Raw genomic sequence first — 14,023 nt, forward strand, 5'->3', positions numbered from 1 at the left:
TGTGATAAAACACCACAACCAAAAGTGACTTATGGAAGATTTTATTTTGGCTCACAGTTCCAGAGGGAGAGTCTATAATGGTGGGGGAGCTATGGCAGCAGGCAACTGGAGCAGGAAGCTCAGCGATCATAACTCCAACTCATGATGAAGAAGAAGCAAAAGCAAGAAAACTCTATAAACAACCAATGCCTGTCCCCAGGGTGCACAGAATGTCCCACATTCTTCCAAAACAATGCCACCAACTGGGGACTAAGTGCCACTCAAAGCATCACATTCAGCTTCATTAGAAACTGACCAGACGGCTCCAGAGTGTCCCATATGATGGTATGTGAGAGCTCCAGGCTTCTACTCCTCCTCAAAATTAGCTGTGGGAATCTTATTCTAAGGAGAGCTAATTAGTTTTAATTTACATTCCCCTGATGACAACTGATATTCAGCTGATATTTTCAAGGGCTTGTTTGTCATGCAGACATTTTTCTCTTGGGAAATGACTATCCAAATATGTGCCCCATTTTTCTTATTATTGTTGAGTTACATATGGATCTAGTTCACATCATAAACATATGTAACACATACCATATGCACATTTTGCATATATACTAACATATTACATATGTAATATAGTATCTATAACACTCATTCATATTATTAATATCTATAAAGTTTTAGTTACTTTTCTGTTCCTGTGAGGAGACACTATGAACAGGCAACTTATAAAATAGTTTCATTGGTGCTTATAGTTTCAGATGGTTAAGCCACACCCACCATGTCAGGAAGCATGGCAGCAAGTAAGAAGGCATGACAATGAAGCATTATCTGAAAGTTGACTGAGAGAGAACTGACTGGGCATGGCAAAGGCTTTTAAAACATAAAAGCCCACCGCCAGTGACACCTCCAGCAAAGCCACACCTCCTAATCCTTCCCAAACAGTTCCACCAACTGGAGACCAAGTATTAAAATATATGAAGCAATAGGGCCCATTCTTACTCAAACTATTACATATAGTTATACATATTGTTATATGACATACACATATTTTTTCAGAGGCTTGTTATATTGAAGATAAAGCAGTTCAATTTTTTCTGGAATATTCATAAGGATTTTGATCAGCAGTAAACACTAATATTACCTTGGAAATGCACAGGATCTTACTATCAACCGATAAAGGCATTGAATTCATGATCCTTCTGTCTTGGTTTCAGGAGTGCTAGGATTGTAGACATGTATTGCTGCCCAGCAGCAGTGGGGAATTTTACTCTCTCCTTGCTTCCAACATGATCCTCTCCCCAGGGCGACTCTCAAGTCTCGCCTGAGATTGACACAGGAGTCTGGCGGAGGCTCTGTTCTACAGGATGTGCTCAGTATCTGTCAGAACATCCACAGAGCCTTCCCTATCCAAAACTCAGAGTGGAGAAACTTCTGATAGCTGAATGGAAGCTGCTTCAAACCTCTTTCAGAGACAGAACTTCTCCCTTTAGCAGCGAGATTGCCATGTAAACCACAGTGCCCACTACACTTCTCACTCTAAAGCTGGGCTCATTGACACTGAGACATTTTGTTTTAACTTTTTTTTTTTATAACTGAAGGCCTGGAACCAGCACAAACTGAAAGAGAAGCCCCAAGCGCCAAATGCAATTGGATCTTGGCAACAGTCAAGTGCACATGGGGAATCAGGGCATCTCTGTAGAAGGAGATTCTCGTCCCGTGGGTTGTGACCCCTTTGCGAGTTGAAGGATCCTTTCACAGGGGCCATCTATAAGACACCCTCCATCCCACATACATAACAATTCATAACAGTAACAAACTTACAGTTAGGCTGTAGTAATGAAATAAGTTTATGGCTTGGGTCACCACAACATGAGGAATTGTATTAAAGAGTCACACCATTAGGGAGATTGAGAACCACCGCTGTAAGGTAAGTATAAATGGTCTCTACTGAATGTGGGTTTGTGTCAGATGATTTAATTCTAAGAAGTAAAGGTCTCCTCTGCATCAGACGTTGTCAGGAATAGGGACAGAGGGCGCTAGAAAGGAGGAGGCTCAGTGAGTAAAGTGCCTCCTGGACAAGAATAAGGACTCAACTTTGGACACACACACACACACACACACACACAACACAAAAGAAAATTAACAAAAAGAATAAGCAGTGAGTTCATGATTGGAAAAACCATCTTCTCTATAAAAATACATAAACTGAAGCTAAAACTGTAACTGGTGATGGGTCAACAACCATCTGCCCTGCTCAGCATCGGGAGTACCAGGCACTTCAGGGCTTGTACAACGCTCGTGCCCCTGACACGCTGACTGGTGATCACAGACTTGCTCCATCATAGGTGAATGGGTGAGTCTTGAGATGATGTTCATGTTCTGCGAGGAAACCCCAACCCCAACGGCAAATTGCACACCAGCTTCCAGCCACCCATACGCCCACCTCTGGGAGCGAACCAGTACCCAGCTGTCATTTTTACCAGTTGTAAGCAAGCAAAACCAGAAAATATCACCTAATCAGAGCGAGCATGCACAGCTTCCCTGAGGATCTGACATTTTAACTTAGAGTCGGAAATGCAAAGGTCTTTTTTCACCACAATCCCAGGAGTTCATTTAGCCTTTTCTGTGCTTTCTTCTCCTCATGACACTATTATTTCTTACAAATGAATTATGCTTAAGTAGCAAGAGGCAAAGCTGACTTACCACACTATTCCCAACCTTTCCTGAAATGTGAGAGCATCCCACAGTGGTGGAGCTTCTGTGGGGAATGTCAAATGTAAGTTCTTGGGAAAATATAATTTAAAAAGCACCAGTTCAGAGAGTAAATGATAAGCAATGCACATATTTTAAATGAAATCAGTGTTTAAAGACAACACAAGATTGTTGAATGAGAAATAAAAAGAATAATATTGCTTCAAAAGTTATATGTAGAATAGAATATCTTTTTAAAAATCAATAGTTAGGGACAGGATGATAGTTCAGTCAGTAAAGGGATTGGTTTGCAAGTGTGAGGAACTCAGTGTGACTCCCAATATCACATAAAAGTCACACAGCTCATGGTACACACGCACACGCACATGCACACACGCACGTGCACATGCACACACACACATGCACACACACACACACACACACACACACACACACACACACACACACACACACATTGTAACTAGAGCCCAAAGGACATGGCTATAAATAAATAAAAAACAAATAAATAAATAAATGTGCATGTACAACAGCACACACAAATGCGATTTCACATGTGCAAATAAAAACAGGTTTTTTAAAGTCAGTGAGTGAGTTTAATTGGTACCGGTGGGAAAGGTGAGAAGAGAAAACATACTCCCTTTCTCTTCTATTTCAAAGCTTAATGGAGCAAATGAGAAATAGAAGTTTATCCCACTGCAGAATTAATGCATTTGCTTAGGGAGTGCACTTAAAGAAATCCATTAAAAGCCTGTGGAATTCCAGATCTTCAAGAGACCTGGGCAGTTAGAGGTTAGAGCCCTGGGTCAGTGGCTGAGCATACTCACAGCCCTCCTGCTGGGTCTACAATAGAGAACTCAGCAGGGCCTTCCACTGTCTGCTCAAGAAAAAGGTTGCATTCCTCTGAAGAAACCTGAGCTCTGCAGGGAAACAGATTTCTCATGATAACTCCTAAAGCCCTGGAAAGAGTGTGTGGGACCATGCAGTGAACACCATAGGACACTGCTTACTCCTTTTGCTTGGTAATATCAATTCCCATGGGTATTTACATTTTTGACAACATATTTTTATTGATTATTTTGGAATTTTTACGTAATGTACACTGATCACACCCACTTCCCTGTCTACCTGGGTCTGCCTCATCTTGAGAAACCCTCCCACCCCAGGAAAAAGAAGAAAGAAAGAAAACAAACAAACAAACAATAACAAAACACACAAGTCCAATTTGTGTTGCCCATATACTCACTGGAATATGGTCAAACTCCGAGTGGCCAGCAGCCCCTTGAAGAAAGCTGAGTCCTTCCTTGCTCACCTGCACCCCTGCCAGAAGTCATCCACCGACTGTGAAGAGTTATACCTCAGCGTCCTTACCACAATTCTAAGAGTTCTCCTTGAAGGCTTCCTATCTGGGCTGAAGCCTTGGGGGATAGTGAGGTAGTGTGGGAGTAGAGGGTGTCACAGGAGCCTTCTATGACCCCCTGCCTCAGCTGTGAGTCTACAGTCATCGATACTACTGCAAAAATAGTTTCCTTGTCCTTTACAGTCAACGGGAGCACAGATGATGGGCTTGTAATATTTGGTGTTGAAGGTGATAGGATGTGTCTTCTGGCCAAAATGGATAATGAGTTTGAGATACATCTGTAACGGAAGCTTTGGGTTCTTTGTAAACTCAGTTTTGCTATGTAAATATGTTTTGTTTTAATCCCGAGTGTGAGACTTTTAGTCTGGCCTCTAGTTTGTCCACAGCTGATAATTGCCTAGTGCAGGGTGTGGTCTTTGACATCTGGAGTTAGTTGAATTCTGAGGCCACTGAAAGGTGTAAAAGAGAGAGCCTACAGGGAGAGTGCCAGCAGTTTGGAGGGCACTGACTGTGGCGTTTGCTATTGACAGCTGAGATTGGCATTGCCCCGCAAAGGAACCCAATGACTCTACCCAGGCAGAAGAAGTAAAAAGTCTACATCCCCTGTTTTCCTCCTGCTAACCTTCCTTCTCTCTTACCTAGGGTTGGAGAGTTGGAAGGGATGCAAAGGTGTGTAAGAACCCTAAACAAGGTCGGTTTGTGAAAAATCAAAGCATACATCTTAATTGTGTCTTGGTGTTTAGTTACACCTGAAGTTGAATTCAGTATCAGCACATTTCTGTTGAGGGTGCAAATTTGCCAGCTGTCCTGAGTATGTCCATCACACCACAGGTATCAACATGGTAGGGCAATTGTTACTGGTTTTTTTAAAGAATAGTTCACAATTGGCTTCTGGCAGGGGTACCAGTGGGCAAGGAAAGACTCAGTTAATAGTTGGAGAGATGGCTCAGTGGTTAAGAGCACTGGCTGCTCTACCAAAGGTCCTGAGTTCAATTCCCAGCAACCACATGGTGGCTCATACCCATTTATAATGAGATCTGATGCCCTCTTCTGGCCTACATGTTTACATGCAGGTAGAGCATCCATATACATAAAATAAAAAAATAAATAAATTAAATTTTAAAAAATAGTTAAGGAACTATATTTTCCACCACTTTTAGCCAAATAAAATCTCATTGTTGGTGAAAAAGTGGGGACTCTCATCTCTGACCAAGAGACAATCTTAAAAGTATATTAAAGACAGATTCAAAAATACTGCAAATTAATTCAAGACCCAAGCATGTAAGTCTGCGTAATAGATTTCTTTTATAGATACAGACTCTGACTATAGTGGAATGCAAATCAATTTCATACACACTTATAAAAATGTCTGTATAATTACAGGGTACCAAATCAGGCACAGAGCATCTAAGAACTAGATTGAGAATTCAGGGGCTAATTGCTCTCCAGGATATAAGAGGGCGCAAAGGGCCCTGCAAGCTAATTCCTTCCCACTGCAATAGGCAGCAGTGGGTGTTAAGAACTTAAAACACTCTTCGATTTCACATATTCTATGCTGCTAAATATTTGCCAACATGTCTTATATGATCAGCCATACTTTTAAAAGCTGTAAATTCTACTCATTAAAAATGATACAAGCAATTGAAAAAATGTAAGGCTGGAAGCAGACGCATAGGAGACATCAGCAGTTGAGGAAAGGGTCAGAGTTCTCCCAAGGAATGGTGTGCCACGCATCCTCTGATGCCTTTATTTCCCCCCTTTCTGTTTTGCCCATTTAAAGGTGAATGAGTTGGGTATTTCTGACTCAGTGAGTCTTGTATCTTACGGGTAATAAAAGAAAAGTTACCAACATTCCTTTGAGCTGTTTATTGTGATGTGTGGCTGCTATGTCAGGTACATTGAGTCACTCTCTGATATACCAAACGTAAATAAACAGTGAAGAAGGTTCAAGGTTTGCACCCTCTCTGGAAAACAGAGGAACGCGGCGGTAACCTGCAGGAAAGGGATTGTGTCAAATTAGATATAACAAACTGAGAGCAATGGCTTCCATGTTGCTGCTAAGGAAGAAGGTGTCTTTCACTGAGTGTCTTAGCATAGCTAACACTGTAGGGGCAGAGCTATAGCTACTTTAACCCAGTATGTTATTCTTCCATAAAAATGAAGCAGTGTTAGTTTCTGCTTGAACTGCCAGAATCCTGTGTCCCAGTGATGAGACATACCTCACATGTCCCCCTCTCCCCAAGGACATCATGATACAAAATTGGCCATCATCTTTCTGTATCAAAAAGGCCCCACCTCTTCCTGGCATGCTTTGGCCGGTGATAGAAAAGTGAGCATCCTTAACCAAAGCCACTGGTAGCACCAAGTAAGCCACTCTTGGAAGGTGACTCTGCACCATGCTGCCAGCCCAGAAAAGTGGTCCAAAAGATCTGGCTCCCAGGTACCTAGGCTTGTGCTCAGGCAGAAGAGTGAGGCAGTGTCCCCTCCTGTCTTATCCCTGACCAGCATGGTTTTTTTTGTTTTTTGTTTTTTGTTTTTTGTTTTTTTTTTTGTTTTTTTTTTTTTTTTTTTTTTTTTTTTTTTTTTTTTTTTGTCATGTCTACCTTTCAGTGAATGGGAAGAATTGCAATCCTGGCAAAGAAGCACACACGCCAAGTTTACCTAGCATCCTAGCATATCACACTGTTTTCCATACAAGCAACACATCTCTGCAGTTCAACAGAAGAAAATACACGGATCCACTTAAGACCCCCTTCATATCCCACTGATTCAGATGAAGAGATGGAGACATCGGGCATGATCAGCATGTGGCTTTGATAGAGACATATTTAAATATTAATAAATCATCTTACACCTGAGATCATTACCTTTGTTCATGCAGAGAACTGGTAAAGTGTACTGCCCAAGAAATTCATTCCCTGCTATGAAGCCTTGATTTTCCACAACAAAACGTATCAATGCCAGTTCTGGCACTTGAATAATAAATGTAAACGTTTCATTCCACCTTGGACTAAAAGCTGAAATATAAAGAAACGGATATAAAAAATATCATACATACTTTCTCTAAGAAGAAAATCAAATCATAATAGGTCTCTACAATTTTTCTTTCTAATACTTGGGCACAACAACAATAATAATATGTATTTTAGAGCACTTAAATGTTTAATGTAGTCAATGAGTAGAAGATGTTATAATAACAACAGGGGTACCGGCTTTTGAAAACTTTACATGGATTCCAACCCCATCAGTGTTAACAGATAAGAAAACTACACTTCACAAATGTCACATCTCTTCCTAGCATTTTATATAACAAATTATGGAGCAGGATGCAAGCCTGGGGAGTCTGAATCCTTATGCTACATAACTGAAGCTAGGACACTCCCTTCACAAAGAAATGGAGACATGAGGAAGTCAGAAGTGCCATTTTCTGTACCAGGTTGTTCTAGGAGGAATTCTTATATTTCATGGGTTCTCTGCCTTCCTTCTCACTAATGATGATTTCGGAAACCGTAATTGATGAATAATTTAGGATGCTAGTAAAATACATCTTCCCAAGCAACCAATCCCTTGCCACAGCAAGAAATCCAAATCATTCAAAACTTAGACTTTGAGTTACTGGACTCAAGATAAGCACACCCAGATCAAATCTGTGCTTACAGGTCCAAGGACTGGGAGGAAGTTCACACCTGCTCAGGTACAAACACAAACCTTTCCCAGTCATGTCAGCAGTTTTTGTTATTTTTAGAATAGCTGATACGTCTGCAAATAATTACAGTGGTGTCTATGATTTCTACAGTGCTCCTGTAGTCACTGGGTCTCCTTTACCAAGTGGCAGTCCTGAATGTGCTTTTTGCTCATAAAAACAGTAAATTAATTATCTTATGCTGGAATAATTACCTTAGCCTAAGAATGAAAATAATTCCATAGGGTACAGGGGCGGATTTAGAGTACATTCTTTATAGACACTTCTAAACCTTTACAGAAACCCTGTGTGCAGTCATTGGCCCTCCTCTAGCATCCTGCCTGCCTCGCTCCCTTCCTCTGTATCTAATCTCTCCCCCCCTCTCTCTCCTCCCTCCTCTCCCCTCTCTCTCCTCTCTCCTCTCTCCTCTCTCTTCTTCCCCTCTCTCTCCTCTCACCTCTCTTCTCTCTCCCCTCTCTCTTCTCTCCCTCTCTCTCCCCTCTCCTCTTCTCTTCTCTTCTCTTCTCTCTCTCTCTCTCTCTCTCTCTCTCTCTCTCCTCTCCTCCCTCCTCTCTCTCCCCTCTCTCACACACACCACACACACACAATCCTAAGCAAAAGTAATTGTTACTTTTATCAAAAGTATGCAGGACATGAAATTTGATTGGTGAGCATATTTTCCATCTGTGTCCAAACTGCTGACTTAACTATGCCTTCTCCAAATACTATCCTTTCTTCCCAGACATTCATATCTCCAATTTCACTTCCATTGTCCCAATAGTCTTACAGCCCGTCCTTTCCACCTCCTAGGTCACCTCCCCCATGGGATGGCTCTCATCACACCCTGCATTCCTATCTTCCTTGCTTCTTGGCTTCTATGTTTTTTAAGCACTGAAGTCATATCCTAACACTTTCTATTTCTCATTTGTTCTTTCCCATCTTGCATATAGAAAAAAATCTCCTGAAAACTCAGAGCCTCATTCCTCTGTGGATGCCTTAATTCTATCCATTTCCCATAGGGAACTGCCTGAGAACAAACACTTTGTCAATTTCTGGTCTTTCTGAGCATCCTACATTCCACCCAGCTTAAGCATCCTGGCTTCTTCCTAGCATCTTATAATTGTGTCTTCTTCACAGTTGCAAGTCATGTTGTTCTCTTTTCCCTTAACTACCCTTGTTCCAGACTATGATTTTAAAATCTATACCTTTCCTATGACCATCTTCTGTGGACCTCTTATACATAGTCTTTTGAATTCTCCTTCAAGCCCTAATCATTCCTCATCATAATAGTTTCCTTCCTTTATGTCATAGTAAGCTATAGAGTGTCTATAGTAATTTAAAACATATACAGTATATACCTATTAAACATATTTTAGTTCTTCTGGTGCTTTCTTAAAGCAGGAATGCAGGTCTGATGAACAAAACTGAATTTCCTCAGAGATATTCTCACAAACCCCAGAGGTGTGACCAACATTCTTCAGTCACGTTATTCAAAAGCACACTGAATAAATTACTTTTAAATTAAAGTTTTCTAAGAACTTTCTTCAAAAGTTACATTTTTTTCAACACAGGGTTTCTCTGTGTAGTCTTGGTTGTCCTGGACTCACTTTGTAGACCAGGCTGACCTCGAACTCACAGCGATCCACCTGCCACTGCCTCCCGAGTGCTGGGATTAAAGGCGTGCGCCACTACCGCCTGACTACATTTTTTTCTAAGAACTAAAAGAGCTCACCATTTTTCGAGGCAACACGAGTCTGCTGTTTCATGTGGTCATTTGGAACACCGTAGACTTCTATGATCACTAATATGTCAGCTTTGTTAGAGGACAATCTAAAAGGCAACTGGATCCCACTGATGAGCTGTGCAAACACAGATGTGCAGGTGACCTTAGCTGAGCAGGAAACCACATTGCTACTTGATCTCAGTCAGATGGCATTTCCCAAAAAGACAAAGACTCTAAATTATCTGCTATAAAACTGAAGCTGGCAAAGCATAAGAATTTTTTTTTCATTTTTAACATAACATTTCAGATTTTTATTATGATACCTTAATTTGCCTTACCCTATGAGCATATACAGGGGGAGGAGGTCCCCCTCAGTCACAGACATAGGGGAGGGGAGTAGGGGGGAAGTGGGAGGGAGGGAGGAATGAGAGGATACAAGGGATGGGCTAACAATTGAGATATAATATGAAAAATTAATAAAATATTTTTAAAAGCAATTGAGAATTGGGAATTTTTTATTTTAATCCTTTTATCTTCAAATATCACTTTATAATGGACAAAAACTTGTCTAACATACTATTTTATTCACATGTATTTATAGGAATCTACAATGTACAAGGTTTATGATTAATTTGCATATATTAATTTTTAAAAACATGTTATAATTATTTTTACTAGTTAGGTATTACTATTTGTCAAATATAAAATGTTGCACCATATTATAATACCATTTCTAAAAAAAACATTTACACTTGAACCAGTTATAAAATTTGACATTATCCAGTGTTATCTGCATTACCATAACAAAAACTGGAGCTTAATAAGATCAGCTATGTCATACATATGTCAGAGACGGGTATTAAGAACATACTTCAAAAAGTTACCAGTTATATTTTATTTAGTTTTCATTGTTCCATCTAATTATTAAATCAAAATTATGTTTTAGTTTTAAGAACAAATTGAGCATAGAGCATTTGTAATGTGTTGATTTAAGGTGAGAAATAAATTACAAGCCCAGGAGCCCAGCCCTGTCTATAACTACTGTCAGGAACTATCCATCTCCCACATGCCTTTAGCTATACACCCAGCTTCTTAAGATCTCCTTTTCCCAGCCGTCTGATGACCAGAGCTTATTCAAGGTCAAATATGTACACTTCAAGAGTCACACCAGAAGGCCAATTAGACCTGTGCTGACCCTTGGGTAGTATCTATTCACACAGGTACTAGCAAACTTTAGAATACAGATAGAACCCACATCCCTCAATATAAGCTCCAAAACAGAAAACAGTGGATCAGCCCTCTTACAACTTAATCCTGTCCTGAGCACTGTACATGTCTAGACTGATAGAGGAAAAGTGATGAGAAACATCAAAAACAAAGCTGCAGCTAACAGACTACTTCAGATTCACAAGCCCCAGAACAAAAATAAAAGTGACATGAAAAACCAAGACAACGTGTCCCATCCAAAAATTACTAGTCCTATAGTAATGAATTCAGTGAAAATGACCAGGAAGAGTCTGCAGACAAAGAGTTCAAAACAACAATTATAACTATGTTCAAACATCTCAAAGAAGGACAAAAGCAAAGAGGTGAATGAAATGCTAAAGTCTATCAAATATATAAAAACTCAATTCCATAGACTGAGAATAGAGAAAAAACAAACTGAAATAATTGTAGAAATGAAAAACTCAGTAAGTCAAATAAAAAATAAAAATCCTCAGTGAAACACCTCACCAACAGAATAGGACAGATAGAAAACAATGAGACAGGGCTGGAAGACAAAGTAGAGGAAATAGATCACTCAGTAATGGTAAATAAAAATGTAAAATATGCATGTGAACAAAACATAGGAGTTTGGGACAGAACACAATAAAAATAAAGTAAGTTTTGTGTTATAGCCTAAAAGAAAAAGAAAAGCATTATAAAAAAAATCACCAAGAATACTTTAATAAAATCAAAGATGGTTGCCCAAATCTAAATAGATACCCATTCAAACACCTACACAACATCAAATAAACAAGACAAACAACAACAGAAAAAAAATCAGTCTCCCAATCTCTCCATGATATACTATAGTTAAAATTAAAAAGAGAATAAAGAAAAGGTATTAAAAACTGTAAGAGAAAAAGGTCAAGTCACTTGTAAATCCAGTTTCTCCAGAATAAAACTTGAATTTTCAACAGAACATTTTAAAGCCAGAGGACCAGAAAAACTGTATTCCAATTTCTGAAGTACCACAACTGTCAACCCAGACTATTATACCCAACAGAACTATCCATTAAAATAATGATGAAATTAAAACTTTACATGATAAAAACAGATTAAATGGATTTATGATTGCTAATCCAGCTTCCTAGAGCATACAAGGAGGACTACTTAATTCTGAAGAGAAAGATAAACAAACCAAGAGGTCACAGGGAAAAAATAAGCAAAAAACTCAGGATAGTTAATCAAATGAAGTCTAAGAACACAATACAATATCAACAAAATGACAAGAATAGATACTTGTCTTTCAATAATATAGTTCCTGTTACTAAAAGATTCATTCTAGCAGAATAAGTGAGAAAACAAGACTGATCTTTTTCTTGTCTCTAATAAATTCACCTTATCATCAATAAATACCATCTTATAATAAAAGGATGAAAAAAGATATCCTCAGGTGTGGCCATGGATGCTCTAATATCTAACAGCACATTTCAAATCAAAATCAGAGATTACAAGGACAATCACTGCATATTCATTAAAGGAACAACCCACCAAGAGGACAGAACAAAGTTAATCATATATTCCAAATATAAGTTAACCCAACTTTATTGAAAACATACTACTATGTTTAAAATCACAGATAAACCCAACACATGTGTTATGAGTGAATTAAATTCCAGCTCTCACCGGTAGACAGGGTATCATGGCAACAAGTAAATAAAAAAATCAAATGGACCTAACACATCACAGACTACTATACTCAAACACTAAAGAACATACATTCTTCTCAGCAGCCCATGGATTTTTCTCCCAAAAAAGATCAAATATTAGGACTTAATTAATTATCAACAAATATGAAAAAAAATTGAAATAATATCCTGCATGCTTCCTGGTCTGACTTAAATCTGTTAAAGAAAAATGTTGAGTATACATTTCCATCTATAGGCACAAAAAGAATTTTCTAAACAGAATTCTGACAACATAGACATCAAGACAACTCCTGGTGAATGAGACCTCATGAAACTAAAAGGGCCCCATACAGCAAAGGGCATCATCATCAAACTGAAAAGACAGCCTACAGAATGAGAAATAAAAATGTTATCAGCATTACATCTGACATAGAGTATCTACAAAGAACTAAAAAAATCAAACAAACAAAATGCAACTAAGCAACACATAAACAACCAACCAATTAAAAAATGTGGCATGGAACTAAGCAGAAGAATTACATTATAAGGTGTGTATTAAATTCTCAAATAACAAAGAAATTATAAGCCTAAAGATGCAATTATGAAAATTGAAGCACAGTTTCAATTACTGGAGATAATTATGTTTATATGTCAATAATTACTTATTTAAAAAAGAGAGGAGCAGAATAGAAGGCAGGGGTGGGGAGAATGCTTTGGTGTGTAGCTTCTCCTGTCCTAAACCCACACAGTATGACATCAGGTACCCACTAAGGTAATAAGATATTCAGTGATCTGTATCCCTGAGGCAGAAACCTTTCAGCTCAGTTAGATATCTGCATGTTTAGGAAGCAGACCACATACTCCCAAATGTGAGTGCAGGCCAGGTCATTATCAGCTCTGTGGGAAAGAGCCTTTCCAAAAAGGAGCTGGTTCAGCTTTGTATACTCTATGCCAAAGAAAGAGAAGAGAAGAGAAGAGAAGAGAAGAGAGAAAGAAAGAGAAGAGAAGAGAAAGAAGAGAAAAAGAAAAGAGGGCAAAGGAGAGGGGAGGGGAGAGGGGAAGGGAAGGGGAAGAGGAAGAGAAAGGGAAGGGGAAGAGGAAGAAAAAGGGAAGGGAAGAGAAGGGAAGGGAAGGGAAGAGTATGAGCTAGACCAAAACTTTCAGTTCTCAGGTAACAGATAAACTAAAAATTTGACTGTCTTCATCAAGGACTCAAGGAAGGTTACAGTAAATCCAAGCCTTCTGGTTTCCAAATTGCATTCCCATAACCCATGAGACTAAAGTAACCTACTACAAAGCTCCTTAGAATAACCACGCAGGGAGAGCTCACACACATGCCCATGGTGGCTGCTTCCAAGGAAAATCACTAACTTGTCTGACTCCAAGCCACCTAACACCTCATCATGAGATTCTCGGAGTACAAGCCCAGAATATTCGTCAGCATCTGTGGCGCACAAACTCCCTTGAAACTTCATTTCCAACAAGGCGGTGCAGATGCTCTCCGTACTGTTCCCAGCATGCGACAGATGTCACTCATTCAATTAACTTCCACATATGTAGCATGTGTTTTATGTCAGATCCTGTCAACTAGGATTGAGCAGAGCAGCACCCTTGTCCTTAAAGGATCCCTAGACAACTGGGGAATACTGACAAGAAAATAATTATAA

The 14,023-nt window shown here is 39.3% G+C and overlaps 1 protein-coding gene across 1 annotated transcript in view; it reads right to left on the reverse strand.

Moving 5' to 3' along the window:
• Positions 1–5,960: 5,960 nt before the first annotated feature.
• Positions 5,961–14,023, reverse strand: part of Plcz1 (phospholipase C zeta 1) — a 65,713-nt gene continuing 57,650 nt past the window's right edge. Inside the window, exons 12-13 of the mRNA XM_051154632.1 lie at positions 6,925–7,074; positions 5,961–6,049 (exon numbers count right to left, since the gene is read on the reverse strand). Of these exons, the coding sequence (XP_051010589.1) occupies positions 5,961–6,049; positions 6,925–7,074 (239 nt within the window). The remainder of the gene's footprint in view (positions 6,050–6,924; positions 7,075–14,023) is intronic.

Source organism: Acomys russatus, chromosome 13 (genome assembly GCF_903995435.1).
Source record: "Acomys russatus chromosome 13, mAcoRus1.1, whole genome shotgun sequence".
NCBI lineage: Eukaryota > Metazoa > Chordata > Mammalia > Rodentia > Muridae > Acomys > Acomys russatus.